General features: G+C 36.3%; 1 protein-coding gene across 1 annotated transcript in view; it reads right to left on the bottom strand.

The window, feature by feature from the left end:
* The window catches only part of VAV3 (vav 3 guanine nucleotide exchange factor), a 508,157-nt gene that overhangs the window by 39,905 nt on the left and 446,941 nt on the right, over positions 1 to 21,311 (bottom strand). The window contains exons 21-24 of the mRNA XM_012648507.1: positions 20,542 to 20,576; positions 13,669 to 13,785; positions 13,017 to 13,104; positions 7,138 to 7,267 (exon numbers count right to left, since the gene is read on the bottom strand). Of these exons, the coding sequence (XP_012503961.1) occupies positions 7,138 to 7,267; positions 13,017 to 13,104; positions 13,669 to 13,785; positions 20,542 to 20,576 (370 nt within the window). The remainder of the gene's footprint in view (positions 1 to 7,137; positions 7,268 to 13,016; positions 13,105 to 13,668; positions 13,786 to 20,541; positions 20,577 to 21,311) is intronic.

The raw sequence follows: 21,311 nt of genomic DNA, 5'->3' as shown, positions 1-21,311 counted from the left end.
CTACAATCCCTTGATGACACTTCATTGCATTAATATTAAGGAAATGTTTCTCTTATAACTCCCATCCATTGATGGCTTGACTGCTCTAATAATGTAAAGTCCTCTTATAACTCCAAGTTATAAGCACTGCAAAAAGAAAAATTAGAATAAAGATGGGAAAATTTAGGGAAAATTTTAAAATTAATACAATGAGTTTGCAGTAAGTTGAATGGTGGCCCTCTGAAAAGATGTGTGTAACTAGGACCTTTGAATGTGACTTTATTTGAAATACAGGTCTTGGCAGATGTAATGAAGTTAAGGATCTTAAAATGAGATCATCCTGTATTTGGGTGGGCCCTAAATCCAATGACAAGTGTCTTTATAAGAGAAGAGAAAGGGAGATGATGCACGGAGGAGAAGGTGATGTGAAGACCGGGCAGATGGAGCGACGCGCCCACAAACCCCGCACGCCAAAGACTGCCAGCAGAAGTGGGACGGAGGCATGGGACTCTCCCTCAGAGCTTCCAGAAGCAATTAGCCCTCCCAACACTTTGATTTTGGATTTCTGGGCTCTAGAACTGTGAGAGAGTAAATTTCTGTTGTGTTAAGCCATCTAGTTTGTGATAATTTTATAGCAGTTCTAAGGAACTAAGGCAATGGGATTAAAACAAATATTTAAGTTACCAGAATACAATTAGATCATATCAAACCCAAATGCCAAATGGCCAAGGAAAAGATGATGCAAGGCTGAGGACAGATGAGATCAGAAAATAAGGGCAGACAAATACAGGTATGCTGAATTAGAAGGGCCAGAGGGGAGAAACTAAGTGGATGTGTGAGGACTCTGCATGAGGGACATAATCAATCCCATCCCCTGTTATACTGTAAGGTAACTAATAAATAGTAGCAAGGAAATACTAGGATGTTTTAGGAATTACCAGGAATAAGAAAGCTACATTATGTTATATTGAGTTAAACAAATATGACACAAATTCTCCAAGTCCCTGCTTCTGACTAAAAATGAAACCTAGGTACCTTGTCAGATGGCTAACAGAATAATGAGGACACATGGGCAGAAGGAAAGAGGCCACACCCAGGGAGAGGTAGCCCAGGCTCTGCTCTGGCTTCTGCTGCTTCCTGCGAGGTTATGTGTATGGTCCCAACGACCCAGGGTAGCCTTTGTCAATTTTTGACAAATGGTTACAATATCTGTCATCACACCAAAAGGAACATGGTGATCTATATTTTGTTTTCAAACTCATCCATCTTTCTATGCTTTCTTCAATATCCAATTGAAATGCTAATATAACTTAGCACTCTAATACCTGCTATGTCTCACATGCACCTTAGTTTCTGACTTCACTTACTCAGTCCTTTCTGAGCACTATTTCATGGAAGCCTCTGGGAAAAAGTACAATTGAGAATGACAAAAAGGAATCCTGGTCCCTAGGGCTCCAGAGAACAATATACCAGAAGAAATTAAACCTATATACAAACAACTGTAATTCTCAAATTACTATATTCTATGTCAACTATGAAATGTATAATTCACAAAATTCTACCTTCAACCCAGAACACTCTCCTTGGTGCCAACTGCTCACTGAACCACTGAGTATCCACAGGTACGGAAACACTGTGCAAAACTGAATGTATTACCTTCTCTTCTAAACCTGTTCTCTCTCTTCGTTTCCTGGTCAGCCAGTGGTTTCACCATTTGCCAGTTGTCTTAGGGACATAACTTGTGTACCATACTTATACTACTTCTATCTCAACTCCTTTATTCAATCAACTCAACCTCTAGGATATATTCAAATCTGCCCACTGTCCTCCACTGTCACTATTCAACTCTTGTCCAAACCACCCTCATCCCTCTAAGGAACATCTGCAACAGGCTCCTAATTATTCTCCTTTCTGTCCCTGCCTCCCTCCAAGCCACTCCTCACAGAGTATCCAGTGATATTTAAAAATAATGTAAATCAGTTCATGTTGTTTTCTGCCTATGAAGCTTCAATCCATTCCAACTGCAAACATCAAAAGCCACTCCCTAAGCTCCAAACACGTGGACCGTTTTTAAATTCCCTAAATATATCCAGTTCTTTGTTGCTTAACAGCCTTCACACAAGCAACCTCTTCACTGTGCAGTTTCCCTACTGTCTACCACTCTACACCCTGCCAGCTCTCACAGACCCTTTAAGTTTAGCCTGAATGTCACTTCTTCAAAAAGTCCTTCTGTGACCCCATAGGGTAAATGGGCCCTCCTGTCATGCCCTTGCACTTGTGCTTTGGTTTCGTAAGGCTTATCAAAATTTGTGATTATTGAAGATGGCATTTGTTTTTATCTGTTCCTGTCCACCAGACTGTCTCTTATTCATTATTATTAACTCCAGCATCTAGCACAGGCTTGGCACATGGTAAGGGCTGAAGAAATATTTGTTGAATAAAGGAGTGAGTGAATAAATAAGCAAACACAACAAGGTCACAGATAAGCCTTCAAAGATGATTTATTCAGCACACCCTAGTGCTGTGCATGCCCTGAAATCCGTGGGCCGAGCCCCCTCACACCTGGAGCAGATGAAAGGAGGACGCTGCTACTTCCTCCCAGTTCTTTAGACATAGCCGGCAAACTTTTTGTTCTGTAATATTTCAGAATTAAAGTAGCAAGAATGGCACAAAGAATTCCCATACACTTTTCATTCAGACTCCCCAAATGTTAACATTTTATGATGTCTGCTTTATTAATCTATGTTTTTTCTAAGCCACTGGAGAATAAATTGCAGACACAATCCCCTTTACTGATAAATACTTCAGTATGTGCTTCCTAAAAACAAAGGTATGCTCTTATATAACCACAGTACAATTATCAAGAGCAGAAAGTTCCATTGATACAGCACTATTGCTCAATCCGGAAAATGTATTCAAAATTTGCTAATTGTCCCACTCACATCTTTATAGCAACATATATACATATTTTATAACATATAAAAATATGTTACTATATATACATATACATACATGTATATGCATATATGTTTTTTTCTCACCCTATTCCGTGACTCAATCCAAGATCACATGTTACATGCAGTTGTCATACTCTTTGGTCTCCTTGAATCTGAAACAGTTCCACAGTCTTTCTTTGTCTTTAATGACCTTGACATTTATAAAGAGTATAAACCAATTATTTTGCATAATGTCTTTCAATTTGGGTTTGTCCGAAGTTTCTTCATGATTAGATTCAAATTATGCATTTTGGAGGCTGGACTACCACCGAAGTGGTGGTGTGTCCTTCTTAGACCATTACAGCAGGAGGTACATGATATCTATCTGCCCAGTTACTAGTGATGATAACTTTGATCACTTGGTTTAGTTATTACTATTTTTCCTTTTATAATTAGTTAAGTTCTTGTGGAAAATACTTTGATATATAAATATCATGACAGCCAAAAGTAAAAATTACCCAACTCCACTCTGTGGCCCAATTAATTCCCCATAAATAAAAACGGGAACATGTTTAAGGTCTGCCTTGTGAGTCACAAAACAGCTAATTGTGCAACTTTTCCTACTGTAACGATCTATTAACATTCTACCTAACCTCCTTTTCTCATGCATACAACAAAAGAAACCTAAGATGCTATTTTTAAAAGAACATAAGAGAATCTCTAATCTCATTTCTCATTCATCAGATGAGAAAGACGAGGCCTAGACAGGCTAAGTGACTCACTTAAGGTCAGACAGCTGCTCAGGGGCACACCTGAAAATAATTACGTGTTCATTGTAGAGCAAGAAAGGAAAAAGTCAATTTAATGCCCTTCAAATATACAAGCCCTACAGGTATACCTAAAGCAATCTAAGGCAGGTTTGCTATGAGCACTTTAGAAAACGATGGAATTCTTACACAGATCCATAGAGTATCCTCCATGGAGCTACTGCAGTTTCTAGAGAAAGCTCAAGAGCTCACAGCTATGCCTGAGTTCTCCCTATGTTCTCTTTCTCTTTTTCTCTTTTCTTGAAAACACTCTTAAGTCATTCTAAAGACAAAGAGAAAACCCCATCATCCTGGGAGACCGCCTGAGAGATAACCTAGACAACATTACTAGGCTTCTAACCTAGAAATGTTACGCTCCTTGCTTAATACTTTGGAATCTTGCTTAATTCTAATCAATATCTTTTTACATGTTATTTTGCATCTGCACGAAGTAGTTCTGTCATAACCTTACCGTATTGTACAGACTTGAAAAATAGTTGGTAATCATCCCAAGAACATTCTAACATAGACTAGCCCAGCAGCAAGCAGCCTCCACAATGCCCTGGGACTGTCTTTTCCAAGGTGACTATATTGTTTAAAAATAACAATAAACAGTAGGTTTCAGGGATTAAAGTTCCATTCTCAACCTCCACTCAGAACACAGGATGGGACTGAGCCTTACCTGGCCTGCTCTGCATCCTCCAAGGCCTTTTAAAAGTAATGGAGATGCCAGCGCTCTGTCTAATCCAGTATCCCAGGGTGATACTGCCAGGTAACAGTTATTTTTAGATGATATTTAGCAGCACACCTAAAGCTATGAACCAGAGGTAAGGACATAAAGACATCCTGCACGATCTTTCGAAACCGAACAAGTAGCATTTCCTCCTTACCATTTTCTGGGAAGTACAACATGCCTAAAAATAGAAGCAGTGTTTTCATTAAGGGTTAACCCTTAATCAAGACTTGGTATAAAATAAGCAAGTTATATTTAAAAAATCATAAAATCAAAGATAGAAATTGCTATAAGAATTGGAATTTGTAAATTTATTCAAGCTTTAAAAACACAGGAAAGTGCTGTGTTAGAAGAAGAGGCAGCAGCGGAAGCAGTGGGAGCCTCAGCGCAGCTGTGATGGGGTGTCTGCCGTGCGCGGGCACCGTGCTCAGTGCTTCGTACGGCACCTTATTTAGTCCTCAGAACCATCTTGGTGTTCCTCCCATTTTATACAAAGTTAGTATAAAGTAAATAAAGCATTGGGATATTATCATACATTTGATCTAAGATTATAATCCCTTTTGTGGTAATGAATGAATAATCTTTGAATGTTAACCATCGTGCAGTCACTGCTGACTGACCTACTAACTCACTCCCTCACTTCTTTCCGGTCACTTTATGTGAAATCTGCCCTGATTACTCTGCACAAAAATATCAAACTCCTCTAACCCAGATATGCCTGAGTCTCCCTATTAAAATGTAAACTTCACCTTAAAGGCAAGGACTTTGTCTTCTTAATTGCTGTATCCCAGGACTAGAACAGTGCCTTGTGTGTGTTTAATATATATCTGCTGAACGAATGAATAAACTGAAAAGTCAAACTATAACAAAGATTAAATTTTAAACAAATCATTTGCTTTTCCTTCTTACATACAAAAGGATTTTAGTGGCTTGACTTAAGCTGCCAGAGTCCTTAAAAAGATTGAGTGGGGAAGTTTAAACTCATGGCTCCATTGGTTGAAAAATTTCCCTGAGCCAGCATGGATATTCACAGTCATTCTATTTGCTCTGCTTAACACAAACAAACAAAAAGGCCTTTACTTTCCTTTCTAGTTGCTAAACAAGTTTGAGTATTAAGTACTTCATTAAACACTAGAGATAAATCTTAAGTTAGGCAACTGCATTCACTGCTGGACAACATTCTCTGAGGCCCCAAACGTACCGAGGAAGTACCTGGGAGTAAACCACACAGTGAAATATGAGGGTTAACGACCTTCCTACCTAACGTGGGACATCTATGCTCCCTGTTTGTCCTCTTGTCCCTCCTAGGCTCGCTAGAACTAAGTGAACAACTCACTTAGGATAGTTCGTATAAATGCCCTCTCTGAAGACTCTTATTATCTCTTGCTGCTGGGAAGGCAAAGGCAAAGAGAGTTGAAAATTATGTTTCATGTTGGGGGAAAAGTCGTAACTATGATAGACTTTTAAGAAATGTGTAGGAGAATTGTTTTTTAGGGAAAACTTCCATTTTTGAATGAGCAAAAATTACTCCTATATGAGAATCTGAGATAATTAGGTAATACTGGGCTACAGAAATACAAAGATAAAATTTAATATGTGTTTAAAGTTTTAACATAAATGTGCTCTTAACTACTTCCACTGCACACACTTAGGCATCTATCACTGATGACTGTGAGGAGAACAGCTCTTAAGTCATTCAAGCAAAAAAAGCCTGTCAATTGATGGGAAAAATTACATGTTTATTTACTTATACTGAAGTGCATCAAGTTTTACTGATGTCGTTGGGACCCTTAGCATTACCTGTTTCCCCTTTACATTCTGCTTTTAGGGGGAAAAATAAAGTTATATTAAACAGATGCAAATTCTTTCTTCAAATACCTCTAGATATTACAGTTTTGCTTAGGCTAAAGATTCTAAGAGTAATAACATTGTATTCATTTCTCCCCCAAAATAGTTTTTTTTGAAAAAATGATATCAAAATAGGGGAGTGAAATCACCCATTCTTCACAACACTTTCCATCACAATGTTCTCTTCATATGCTACAGCTATCTCCAGGAAGATTATGTAACATTACATGACGAGAAAAAAGTTTTTGACGCGGACTCACACTCAAAGTATAATATGCTTTTGTTACTGTGCTAATCTTTCGTAATGAGTTTTGGCACAGCCCTCATTCCAAAAGAGAGTGGCAAATGTGTAGTTTTAGAAATACTGGCATCCAAGAAAATATGTTAGTCACTTCAAAATTCTAAATGTAGTCAATAAAATAGACTCATAAAGCAGATTTGAGATACGAGGCTAACTGGGAGAGCTGTGTACCAGCCCTTCTTAAATACTATTATTCAAACACCATTATGACCGTGAACATTATGTGTAAGTTAAAAAAAAATTGGTTAATATAAAAGTCAATGAAAAGTACAAAATTTACACATTAACATGCCCTTTATATTTCTGATGGGGTTTTGACAAACATAATTTTTAATTCAGCAGAAAGATCTTTAACAACACATGTTCATAAACCTATTGGCCCATCTGATTCTGCTTAGCTCCAGAAAAAGTCCTTGCTCAATACATTAGCATATTCATTGGTTTTCTTTCAAAATCTGGATTGAAGATGTTTAATGTTATTATGCCTCCAATCCTTAAGTGACAGCAAATCTTATTCTCAATTTTAATACTCACAGCTATTGCCTGCTCTGTTACCCCTCTGTCCAGCTGAATGTTCTGGCTCCTTGTATGGAAACTGTAGAGTTGTATCTAAGGTTCTGAACCCTTCTTTAAGAGAATGATGCTTGTAGTACTCCACAAGTTCCTTCAGAAAAAAGAATCAAGGATGATTTTTGGTAAGGATACCTTTACTCTCAAACATACAAACTTCTTAAGACATAATTACTTACAATATAAGGATGATCAATTTAATGTTAAATTTTCCATATGTATACAGAAGAGTAAGTAAATGATAATCTTTCCCTGCAGTCTGGATATACATGACACTGACACAGTAGTTGTCCTTGCTACTCAGGCCATTTATAATATGTCACCCCCTATTGTTATTCACAGATAGAGAACATCCTGTTAGTCTTTAGTCACATGTGGTAAATGAAAAGAAACTGTATTAAATCTCAATTTCAGAGTAGTAATTATTGTTCTTATTTATTAAATACTTGCCTTTCTAAACAAAAATAAAAGGAACAGCTGCTTGCTGAATATATAGCAATTTCTAGTTTCCTGCACTTTCTTTGAACATGGCAGAAAAACAAACTTGATACTGAATATACTTTTCCATGGTAAACAAAAGTTGATAAAGCACAAATGGTACTTGATATTGTTTCTGGTTTATGATGATGAAGTGTTAGTGCCCATCACAGCTCTGTATATTATCTGCTACTCACGGAGGTCAATAATGTGGTTCTTTCCAATTCTCTCTAATAAAGAATTTGCCTTAAATACATCCAAGTCTAATGTAATAACCACCCACCATCTTTCAGACTAAAGTTTCAGGAAATTTCTTTTCACATGTTGGTTTCATAAATTCTGCACAAATTTGAATCCCTCTACTGTAAACAGAAGTTGAATAATAATTCATAAAAATGCATCTTATCATTAGATGAGAACTATAAAGTTTCTTAGAAATATCTGGAATGAAAATAAAAGCAAAATCACTTTTAACTTAATTATTAAGTGCTTCTATTATAGCACCTTTTTAAAAAAAAAAAAAGTGAAAAAGCAACTCAGTTCTTCTAAAAACCACACTGTCATTGACTCAATACCTCCATTCAATGGCTATGTTGAAAGGTGCCAAAATGAATCAATCAGGCCAAAAATTACCCAAAAGAAGAAAAAGAGCATCATCAATGATTTCTTTACTATTTATGACAAAACCTGGACAAGTTGTAGAATACACCGTGCTGTGAATTTCATGGGTCACAAAGATTATAAAGATAAGGTTCCTGCCCCCTAGAAGTTCTCATCCTAGAAGGGAAAGTTCAAAGGCATGAGAGAGAACTTCACTGTGTGTGTCCAGTAGGGAGAAGGAGGGAAGGTTTCATGATAGAAGTAACTTGTCTTAAATTGAAGAACAAGTAAAATTAAAACAGCCAGGAACAGCAGAAGGATTGTTTTAGGTAGAGCAGCCAGGCTGGGAACAGACATAAAGGCGATAAAGTAAAGACCACCTTCATAAACTAAAAGCAACATGGTTTGGCTAAAGCATTGGATAAAGCCAATGCAGGTTTTTCAATCCCCACACCTGTGATAAACCTTTTCACAGACTATCACAGAATATACATAGTGCCTGAACATGTGAATAATCATAACAGCTACCATTATCCCATGGGCCAGGCTCAAGAACCTTATGAGATGGGCCTTTTTACCATTGATGCTCGAATCTCAGTGAGGTTAATAAATACAGCTGGTGTGTCTCCAAAGTTCATGCTCTGAACCACATCCTACTATTAGCAAGTAGTACCTGGCAAATGTCAATTTTAAAAAGGGAGGCAAAAGAGAAGTAGTATTTGTTAAGTGTCCACGATGCACCAGGAACTTTGTTTTCTTAGACTTAAGATGCCAGGGTCTGATACACATTATGTCTATAATCTAAAAAAAAATATCTCTTCCTTTCTTTCTTCTTTCCCTGGGCCCAGATAGGGGTTCTTGAAAAAGTAAAAAAGAATTTGGAATAAGACCAACCTTTAAAAACAAAGAAAAACAACAACAATAATAATAAAATATCAGATAGAATTTTATATCCCCAAAATGAGTTCAATGATCAGAATATTACATTTGTATTATGGTGATTTTTAACACTGTTTGCAAAGACAAGGTCTAGAATTAAAGTCTACTTAGTGACCAATATAGTTATTTAAATTTAAAAAAATACAAAGCAAAATTTTGTAAGGTCTCTGGAAGAACTGTGCATGTTTGTATTGTGTCACTGACACAAATGATACCAAAGGGTTGTTCTGTCTTGTTTAAATTGAGTAAAATGTGCTATTTTCTTTAGCGGTATGGAAACAAACCTGAAAGGAATTATAAGCCAATAGCTTGAACTTAAATGTAACTTTGCTATAGGTAATGTGAATTTTATGAATTTTGCTACGAATTACTGTGAATTAAAGTTTATGTGAAGTTGGCCTGAAACCATAGAATTAGCATACTGAAAAGGGATTTGGTGATCATTTAATACCTACCCATCTCCAAATTTTATGGAAGAAAAAAGTAACTTTCTAGGCCTAGGGTCATGTGGCTTAGCAAACTGCAAAATACTCATCACTTCACTAAGCATGGAAGAGATTTTAGTTCCATTTTTATAGTCTTATGAGAGTAAATCTCCCTACATGTTTCTAAGGGGTAGAATTAAACAGTGCCACCATGGATCTTTTCCAATTCATGCCTTTATGCTTTCTGCATTTTAGTCTAATCCACCCTTGCTTTAGCAGTCATTGACCTTCAGGTACAACAAGTACATAAGAAGACTCTAAACAAAAGAAATCGCTAAGCTTTCCTTATCTCACACTGACACAGCAGTGTCAACAATTCAAGTCTCTGTGAAAAATAATGAGTGAGAGCCAGTCGTTCCAATTACCAAGGAAACAGGCAAGGGAGACAGTTTATAAACCGCATTTGGACACGGATTGTCTGGCATACGTGAAAATTAGAACAAAATTAATGCCTTGTAATCTGGATACAGAAATCCATTTAGGATTTGAATTTAATGACAAAGAAAAACAAAGATTTTGATTAACCAAGCTATTGAAACCCAGGGGTAAGGGGTTAGGTTATAACCGCCTACGGCCGATCTTCCCTAGGAGAAACTGGTTAATTTAAAACAAGCTCTGGAGTTCACTTGTATTTTACATCTTTTCCAGATTAAAATTTAGTTCCAGGGCCTACTACATTTCAGAGGTAGACAGTATAACTTCAACACCAATAATAGAAGGATTCTTAAGAAACAACTCAAATCCACAGACCACTACTTACTTACAACGGGAACTGTGTTAGCTGACACCAACATGGGAAAGGTGACTGACTACAGGAGGTTGCATGATCCTGATTTTAAAAAGCCCCTCCCTACACCTTTTAACCTTCTATTTCCTTCCAAAAGGTCTGGTTACTGAAACATGAGCCATTCCTTCTGACCAAGTATCCCTGTGGCATTTCCCAGCCTAGATTCAAAGGACTGAACTCTTGTGAGGTTCTTGGTACACATGTATTTACCAATGTGTAAGCTTGTTTAGAATGGCTAAGTCCTTTTTGAATCCAGTGATTTTTGAAACCAGTGATTTCATATAGTAAGGACTCAATATAAATTTTCTCAACAAATAAACAGAAACAAAAAGAAGGGTCAGCTCCAAACTAGTTCAGCTGCCTCTTCAGCAAATTTTACAGTTATTAGTTAAATCTGACCAAAGTACTTTTCTGATACTGAGATTTTTTCAGCTCCTTGTCTTTCTTTCTTTCACAATTACATCCTTTTGCTAAAGTTTTTTGGTTTCATTGTAATTTTACTGTTAATTCTTAATCCCTTCCCTTTAACACACTGTGATACGTGCTTCCTTACAAAAGATTCTCAGATAATGGAGGAAAAAATATATTCATGAGTCTCTAACGGTGGCATTTCTGAGATTCTATACATACCCTGTAAGGGTAGCTTATTTTAGCCCTATGACAAGGAGTTCTGGAATAATTCCTTTTCCAGAACTTCACTGCAAAAACCAGAGAGCTCTCTGGTGCAAATTTATTTGACTTCTGGGTCTCTATGGCTTTTACTATAATCACAGCTTTACATGCAGATAGGAACTCAAGGATCTATGTCTACCAATCGAGGTCACTGTGATATTTCTCGCTTTTCATATCTAACCTAAGCTACTGAAGAACTTCCTTGAGCTGAACCCAGGTGACACAAAGCTAAATTGACTGGCCCTTTTGCAGTGACTATTCCTCTCATCCTCTTTGCTTGTCTTCTCTGATGGGAGTTCCCCTTGCTACTTTCAAAGTCTGCAAGACTGGTAGGCATCTTTGGCCCTGCAGCTTTTTTTTAAGTCCTGTATTAACTGTAACACTATGGAGCAGCCTCATTACCATCCAAGGAAGTGCTGCAGGTGAAAGCTCAAGCTGGTGTGTCTTGCAGAGATGTGGAGAGTCCCTGTGTGTGCTTGAATCATGTTTCAGCTGCATCTGTCACTCATTATTTGTGCATCTACTCGCCACCTCTCTCCTAGGTTTTCATTTTATGAAGAACCTCCTCTGGTCCAAGTCTCTCTGTGCACAGCCTGCTTGTTTCAACAGAATGTAAGTCACATCCATCAGGGAGGATGCCTACATCTCGGTTACCAGTTTGGCAGAGTTTGCGTTTTCCAGGACATGACCTTGCTGCCCATCCGTAGCTTTTGAATTGGGAATGTGGCATTTATGTCCAGAGAGGTTTTCTTATTTTTCTTTCAACTTGAGATGCTTCGATTTCTTTAAAACACTGATTCCTGTCTTGATGCAGTTGTAAATTTTTAGATAAGGCATTCAGGCTGTCCTGTTTAGTAAGGCTTTCTTATGTGTAGTTTTAACTTTATTGTTAACATCTGCAAAGTCCTTTGAGATGTTTTCTGGAAGGATGCAGTGTGTATCATTTGAACGATGGTTCAATCAATGAGTGGTCCCTCCCATTGTTACTCAAAGTACTTAGCAGCTGCAAATGCATCTTATGTCTTGCATCCAAATTCTTCATTATCTCAAGAAACTATCAAATGTGAGAAACAGACTTGAGATGCACATATGATGGCCTATATGCATCGTTTATATGACATATACACGATATTCTTAAGTGCTAATGCCGTTATTAAGTTGCAATTTTTTAAAAATTGTACAGATTTTTAATCAATAATCCTTTGTCATTTGAAGCAATTTGGCAACAATATACTATTTCCATTTAAATGTAAAATTCCTATGAAATATTAACTGTTGTGTGGCAAAAATGTTACCTTGTCACTACTTAATTGTCCAAGGTAATGAATGAGGACCATAGCACAGATCATTTAAAATAGGAGAAAATATGAAAATCTTTGACTTTATATTGCATTTTGTATGAAATGAACCTAAATGTGAGAGGTATTTTGCTAATTATAATGTTCCGTGTTATAATTAAAAATACATTCCTCTATCTCGATGAGGAGATACAGGTAATGGAAGGAAGAAGAGGAAAGAAAGACACATTAAAAATTTGCTGTGTGTCATTCAAACACAAGCCAAAACTCACACAAATAATTGGAAATTGTTTGTATTTATATTTGAATCTGTCATTGCTCTAAGAGTCTTAAATAGCATAGACTTTGAAGTATTATCTAACACTTGCAAACTTAGTCTACAATGAAAAATATGATTTGAGCAATATAAAATTTAATTATAGCTCTTAAAATTATAATTTTCAGGATTCTGCTGCAAAGTTATAATATGATTCTCTTTAAATAACTTTTCAGTGAGCAAAATTTCCAAGAAATTACAGAATTAAACTGACCTTTCTAACGAGAAAAATAGGGATCACAGATTGAAAAGAAATAATCAATGCTTACCATTAAACTTTTAAATTTTCTATTTTCTGCAATGTGAAAAAAGCCATCTCTTGTTAAAATCTTGATGTGCTTTGCTTCATTATTGTACCTGTGGGCAATGAATAACTTATGAATATAAATGTGTTTTTAATCAGTAGAAATCAATAATTACCAGAGGGCATGCCCCAATAACATTATAGGAATTAATTCTGAAGAGAAAATATATACCTATGCCAATACACTGGTGGCAGCTAATTAACAAAATATATTTACTAGATTGGTTGAAGATACAACCAATATTTGAAGTGAGAAGGGGAGTTGGATTTAATTAATCATTATACTCAATTCATTTTGTGAGTTCAGTTAGAGAATGTAGAAAAACCAAATAAAATCTAGCAATTTGTACTCTTAGAACTTACTAGAAATACACATACATCAAATCAACAAAATACAATATTATGAAAGAAATCTAATATGCCAATTAGCAGCCTATAACACTTATTACTGTTTTTCTAACAGATATTTTCAAGTATTAATGAACTGTCTGGATAGATGCATTATTTCTGCTGCAATTAGAACGCGGGTTTTCAACTTTAGTGTTATACATGTCAGATGGTCTATGCAATTATGAAAACAGGAAATCTATTTCTGTAAAAGTACTTGTCCTACTTACTTAATGCTAATTGCATATTCTCCTGACTCTTTGGTCCTGTGCCTCACAAGGTAAGTACTATTTACCCTATTAATAAGTTCAGTCTCTGCCTGCAATCTTTCCATTGCTCCAGCATACCTGTAAGAAACAATGACACAGAAAATCTCGATAACATACCTGGAAGAAAACAGAGGCTAAAAATAAGTATCTATCAGGATTTTAATTTAGTGGCAGATCTGAGTTGTTTTTACTTCTATACTAATTACATTGCTTAAGAAAAATAATTCAGGAAAAAATCCTTTAATATGTCCAAATAAAAATGCTCTACAAAGCTGACAACAACAAAGTGAACAGTGCCTAATACACAGTAAGCACTCAGTAAATATTTATCAAAGAAATAAATGGGATAAAAAAGAGTCAGTAGGTATTGGCTGAGACAGTTGTGGGGAATTTACGGACAAGAGGGTAAAAGACTCGCGGGAAGGGACGGCCCTGCATAAGACAGACAGACAGACAGACAGACACACACACTCTTTCCCTTTTCTATGTACACTATGAAATGGAATATCCTTTAAGCATCTTTTAAATGAAAATTCTAGTAACAATTGAAATTATTTTTAAATATTTTTGTATATAAGATTATTTCTTATAGCCTACAATTTTGATAACCAATTTTTTTAAAGAAATTAGTAATAGTGAGGCTGGACACAGCGGCTCATGCCTATAATCCTAGCACTTTGGGAGGCTGAGGTGGGAGGATCGCTTGAGCTCAGGAGTTCAAGACCAGCCTCAGCAAGAGCAGACCCCGTCGCTATAAAAAATAGAAAAATTAGCCGGGTGTGGTGGCAAACACCTATAGTCCCAGCTACTCAGGCGGCTGAGGCAGGAGAATTGCTTGAGCCCAGGAGTTTGAGGTTGCAGTGAGCTATGATGACACCATTGTACTCTAGCTTGGGCAACAGACTGAGACCCTGTCTCAAAAAAAAAAAAAAAGAAAAGAGGAAGAAATTAGTGAGTAAACTTTATTTTTAAAAGGTAGATATTTTTGAAAACCAGAATTTTCAATTCTTCCTAGACTATGGTGGCCTAAACATATCCAAATGCCATAATAATAAAAATAACTACAATAATAAAAAGGCCCAAATTCAATGTTAAAATACTCTTTAATGATTCCTCACATCAAATATAGGTGTAACACCCGCTGGCAAAATATATCAGGGATTTTGGGTACTAGAAGTTAAAGAAAAAAATTCTATGTTTAGATTAGCTCTCTTTCAAAGCTATTCAAGAATTAATATTCCAGAAAATTCTGTGATTCACATACAGACTCACATAACTCAGTATAAATATCCACCTCTAGGCTAGATATGGTGGCTCACGCCTCTAATCCTAGCACTCCGGGAGGCCAAGGCAGGAGAATCACTTGAGGTCAGGAGTTTGAAACCCGCCTGAGCAAGAGCAAGACCCTGTCTCTACAAAAAATAGAAAAAATCAGCTGGGCATGGTGGTGCGTGCCTGTAGTCCCAGCTACTCAGGAGGCTGAGGCAGGAGGACTGCTTGAGCCCAGGAGTTTGAGGTTGCTGTGAGCTAGGATGATGATGCCGCTGCATTCCAGCCTGGGTGACAGACTGAGATCTTGTCTCAAAAAAAAAATCCACCTCTAGTCTAAATTAAATATTTATTTAAAATGCACACAGTAGACATCTGATAAAAGCTTATTGAGTGAGAGCACATTAGGTTTCCATCAAGCATAAAAGAGGAGTTTGGGCGTTTTATGCAGTGGTACCTTGGGTTAAAAGAAAAATTACAGCAACTCATAAACCATTAGGACCTAGGATGATCTGACCCATGCCTACCTCTCTTCAACCTTGTCTCTTATAACCCCCTTCATCACACCAGTCTCCAGCCTTCTTTCAGGTCCAGGAACTCATCAAGCCCCTTTTCAGCCTAGAGTCTTCTCACAGACTATACTGTTGTCTGGAAACACTCACCCTCTATCAACACACAATTACTTCTCATCACTCAGGTTTAGACAGGAGTCTTGTCTGACCATCCCATCTAAAGAATGTTATCCTGCATGTCGCATTACCCACTCCATTGTACTACCCCTATTTTCATGGCACTCATCACAATCAGTATGTAGTGCATGCATTTTTATCAAAGTAATACATGAACATAGTTTAAAAAGTCAACTTGTACTGTAATTATAATGAAAAAGTAGCAGTACTCCATCTTACCAGCATTCTACTCCAAGTTCCGTTTCAAATATTTTACCTAATTTTTCTTCTTTCTACTTTGTACATTTCTAAATAACATGATTATACTACAATTTCTTATCAATTTTAGACAGAAGAAAGGAAAATCATTTTTTTCCCTGCTTCCTATGCTCAGTCCTTCATAGCACTGCTACTCACTCCTCTTTCTGTAACCTCTGCAAACCTAAGCCAGCGTCTGGCCCAGTCTTAGCACAGTCAAAGAATATCTGACCTCCAAAATGTAATTGCTTATATGTTTTAGTTTGCTCAAGTTCTTTGTCTCTATCACAAATTCTTTCCAAATTATCCAAATAAACCACCCAATAATACATTTTTCAACACCACTGCTATGGTTTGAATATCCCCTCCAAAATTCATATTGAAATTTAACTGCCATTTTAACAGTATTGGGAGGTGAGACCTTTAAGAGGTGATTAGGTCATGAGGGCTACACCCTCATAAATGGTTAATACCTTTATCGCAGGAGGGGTTAGTTATCTAGAGAGGGGTATCTGATACAAAGGATGAGTTAGGTTCTCTCCCTTTCTCTGTCTCTTGAGTGTACTTCCTCCCAGTGTTACGATACAGCAAGAAGGCCCTCACCAGATGCAGCCCCTTGATCTTGGACTTAGCAGCCTTTAAAACCATGGGTCAAATAAATCTCTTTTCTTTATAAATTACTCAGTCTGTGGTATTCTGTTACACAGTTGAGCAGCCCTAATACAAATACCTGAAATCCTCCAAAATTTGAAACTTTTTCAGTACTGACATGACTCCACAAGTGAAAAATGCAGGTTGCAGTCAAAATGCAGTAAAAACTTTGCTTTATGCACAAAACTAAAAATATTGTATAAAATTACCTTCAGGTTATGTGTGTTAGGTATACGTGAAACATAAATGAATTTTGTGTTTAGACTTGGCTCCCATCCCCATGATATCTCATTATATATCTGTAAATAGTCCAAAATCCAAAAAACCTGCAATACAATACACTTCTGGTCCCAAGCATTTCAAACAAGGGATACTCAATCTGCAGCAGCAGAAAATGGACTAAGACAACCACGTAATCTATCTGTTAATTTTTCTATGGAGCCTTTTCTTCTGAGCCCTCCACTCTCTTGGTGTATTGATACTGCTTTCTCTCTAAGCCTGCTGAGTTACTGTAGTCCTGGGACTTCTCTTTGCTCCCTTTCTTAAATTCTGTATCTCCCTCTTCTGCATTTACTAGCTCACCCCTTCAGCTTTTTATAAATGTATACATGGGATATAATACTCTAAAGGCCCACAACTATGAAAATATTTTATTTTACCTAACAATTCATAATTTGGCTGGGTAAAGAGTTCTAGGTGAGAAATTATTTTGCCTCTCAAATATTAAAGCATTGCTCTACTATCTTCTAACTTCTATTCAATGCCATTTCTGAGCCTTTGTATGTAACCTGATTTTTTTCTCCCTAGAAACATTCAGATTCTTTCTATATTCTCGATACTGAAAACTTTCATGAAATGTGCTTTTTTATCTTGCCCTGGGCTTTCAGTATCATCTTCAATTTGAAGCCACATGTCCTTCAGTTCTGAGGAATTTCTGTACTATTTCTTGATAATTGCTGCCCTCCATTTTCTCTTTCTGGAGTTCTTACCGGTAGAAAATTGTACTTCTTAGGTCAATAATTTAGTTTCTATATCTTTTCTCCCATATTACCTTTCTCTTTGACTTTTTGGAAGACTTATTCCAACTTTTCCAACTTTTCTACAATATTTAATTTATAAGAACTCTTATTCTGATTGCTCATTTTGTAAAATATCCAGCTCACTTCCATTGATATGATGTCCTCTCTTAATTTTGAAGGAGTAAATAAAAGGGTTTTTTAAAAAAATTATTCTGCCCACTCTATTGTCTATTTTCTTCAAATTTCTTTTTCCCATTTAATTTATTTGTTCTATAGTTCAAGGCCTTCCTCAAATGCATGGTCGCCCTTTGTTGTTTATTCATATTTAGGAGGGAGGCACCCAAGAATCAACTGGAAGCTATCTGTGTGTGTAGGTACCAAGGTAGGCCCGTTGGGTAGAAGCCTAATCATTTGGCAAGAATCTGATAATTGGGCACCCAAAGTGTTAGAATTTTAGATTTTTCACTCTATGTCTATTCAGTTTCTTTAGACAAAAACCTTTCAAGCTCCTGTCTGGATGCAAGGAGAGGGCAGTATGTGTGAGACCCAGCTGTCACAGTGCTGACATTTGGCACCCAAATGTACTGGGGATCAGCATCATTCTGTAAACAGACTTTTCTTAATTTAATCCCTCTTTTCTCAGTATGGCATCTCCCTAAGCTCTGTTAGGCCTGGTCTTTCCAAGTCCAGACCCTAAATGATTCAGTTTTTCCACATAATATACCTTCTAACACCAGAGTCTCCTGCCAGTGTAGGAAAGAAAACACTGATTACCAGGTGAGTAGGGCAGGGACCCTGGCATCTACCTCCTGTTCTACACACAGATTTTCAGATAGTTCCCCAGTTTTCAGCCTCATACCTCATACTTGCCTCTGACACCCAAAAACATAGATTATTAAACATAATAATCTTGATTTTCTATTTTATTTCATGGCCTATATAAAAGACAAAATTTACATTGTGGGAACAACTTACTTTTAAATGTGGAAATAATGAATAGATAATATAGTTGGTGATATTCAACTTCTCTGTGACTTGAGGACTACCATACCATCATTCAGTGTAATTGACTCTAAACAGTATAGTATTTCTAAAATTTAAGATTCCATTTTCTGGTGTAGTTGATCATTTTGTTCCCTAGCAGAAGACATTTCACATGAAACTGCCTGCTTAGTTTGAATAAACCATCTAAGGAAAAGAAAGCAATTTTAAAATTCTACTATAAAATATCTTGATTTCTTCTTATTTTCAAAGCTTTTCCTTAGTCTGACCATCTTGATTTTTTATCATTAAGAATAATATTGTTCTAACGGGTCCCATTTTCAGTAGAATTTTATATATTGGAAGGGGGTATTTTAAAACAAAGTGCATAAAAGCTACCCTCGTGTGCCCTAAATAGTTCTTAGGTACCCGATCAGTTTATTTCATAAAATCCACATAGTTTGTGGCATTAGTATTTATCCCTAAAATCATTACCCTTGTAACTATAACGCCTAGTTACATAAAAATGGTAATAAAAGAAAAGAGAAGGAACCTAATCATTACATGTTCATGATTATTGCCAGTCCTTGATGTTTTTCAGTTTGACTGTCAATGCTATCAGCTCTAATCTCCAAATTTAATTCCTGTCAGGATATGATTTAAAAGTCCACAGAAACTAATGAGACCTTGAATTTGTCTTATATCAGGTAAAAATGAAGCAAAGATTCCCAGTTCTATCACGAACCTGCTGCAATTTCCTCAGCAAGCTCAGTGCTGAGGCCCAGGGAGGGACATCAGAGGGGTATAGAAGGCACAGGAGCCTACTGGGGGCCCGGAGGGGCATCTGAGGAGGAAGAAAGCCATACCTTGGGCAACAGATTCCTGCACACTGAAAAGCAACCTGGCATGTTCCATGCTTTGATCATAGAATGCAAAACAATCAGAATATTAAAAAAAAAAAATCAGACAATTCAGGTGGTATCGACACTTGCAAACCGAACCAGTATATTTTCAGGATATTTCATTATATACATACCCTGATCTCTTATTTGTATGTATATACTTTAATATAAGGAAATGAAAACAGAGTTAGTCATTTTAGGAGAAGTGAAACACAAAATTCAGCAAAACAAATATACATGATTAATGCGCCTACGTTTTGTATTTTGGGGGTCTGTATAGCAATGTACAGATGGCATAACTTAGAGTTCTTATTCTACCACTCGCTCTCTACACAGCCTTAATCTTTGTTTCTTCACCCATTAGAATAACAACAACCTTCCTTATATAAATATTTTTAAAAATAAAATAAAATGTATAAAGTACAAAGCACATAGTAAATACTCAGTATATATTAATTATTATGATATGATAATCATAACTATTCCAGGTCATAAATATATTTCTTACAGTTGAAGATAGCTAGGAAATAATAATGACTAATGACTTCACTTCCTTGGTTTTGTTAATGAGACTGCCAGCCTCCAAGGGGAAAGTATGCTCCATCCAGATCCAAAACTTACATATGGATATAACTTGCTGCTCCCAAATTACACACTGTAAATTACATTTTTAGAATCTACTACTGTCCTTTATGAGCTAATTTTTAGTTTCAGACAATGAAATATGTATTTTTTCCTATCTGCTTCATGAAATCTACCTTTCTAAAATACAAGAAATATAAGATACATATGCCTATGTCCCATTCATTTCTGTGACTGTTATAAACTTTGAATTTAAGGTCAAGGGTCCTCATACACATACACACACACACACACACACACACACACACACACACACCTCTCTCTGATAAAGATGTGGAAAGGTCAGCAATATGTGAATTCATTATGGTGTTTTGTTACATCTGAAAACACCTTTAGCCAAGACAAATGGAAATGGAATGTGGTTTACTACCCCCACATTTAAGGCATCCTGGAGCTAAGGGTATGGTATTTCAACTTAGCTACATAAACATTTTTAATACTTACCAGGGTTGGCAAGAATAATCTACCGGTTTGGGCACCTAGAATATAAAAAGGCAAAAATAGATTAAGTTTACTTAAGGGAAGCTTTTAGAAATCAATCATTAATTCAGTTCAGCTGACTCAGCTCTATAAAACCCTAAGTAGCACAGTCCTGGAACTATCCATTGGCAATTTTATACAGAGTGAATCATAGTATATGTCAGATAAGTAAAAAATAATTCATTTCACTTTAATTCATTCTTTCATTCATTTTACTGCCACTGTAACTCTAAGGAGAGAGAGAGCAGGAAAATATGAACTAGAAGATTTTAATATTTATTATCAAGGCAATTTAATCCTATCACAGAAAATTAAAATGAAAATGTTATTAAGAAAACCAAATAGTACTTTACTTTTCCAAGATATTGGGAAAACATGAAAAATAGACAATATACACTGGATGTAGACTGTTATTTTGAAAAATAAGTTCTAAACTCTGATTTTGAAATCTATCAACTAGAAACCTTTTATTCAGGAAAAAGTCATGGAAAATATTCATTTTCCCTTTTCTCATACAAAGCTTTGCACAAGAAAAAAATATTTCATTTTCTATTCAAATAAAGAAAGAAAATTCCCAGTGGCTGGTAGCCAACTGAAAAATGAACAAAGCCAAAGAAGGTATACTAACGTTCGAAAAATAACAAATAAAATACAAACTATAAGCAGGGGGACAAAATTTATAAATTCCTGAAAAAAAGACTGAGAATACAGATAGTCTGTTTTGTGTTTAGAAA

Source organism: Propithecus coquereli, unplaced genomic scaffold, assembly GCF_000956105.1.
Source record: "Propithecus coquereli isolate 6110/MARCELLA unplaced genomic scaffold, Pcoq_1.0 Scaffold289, whole genome shotgun sequence".
In the NCBI taxonomy this organism is placed as follows: domain Eukaryota; kingdom Metazoa; phylum Chordata; class Mammalia; order Primates; family Indriidae; genus Propithecus; species Propithecus coquereli.
Note: the sequence above shows the minus strand (reverse complement) of the source record. Positions and strands in the feature narration are given on the sequence as shown.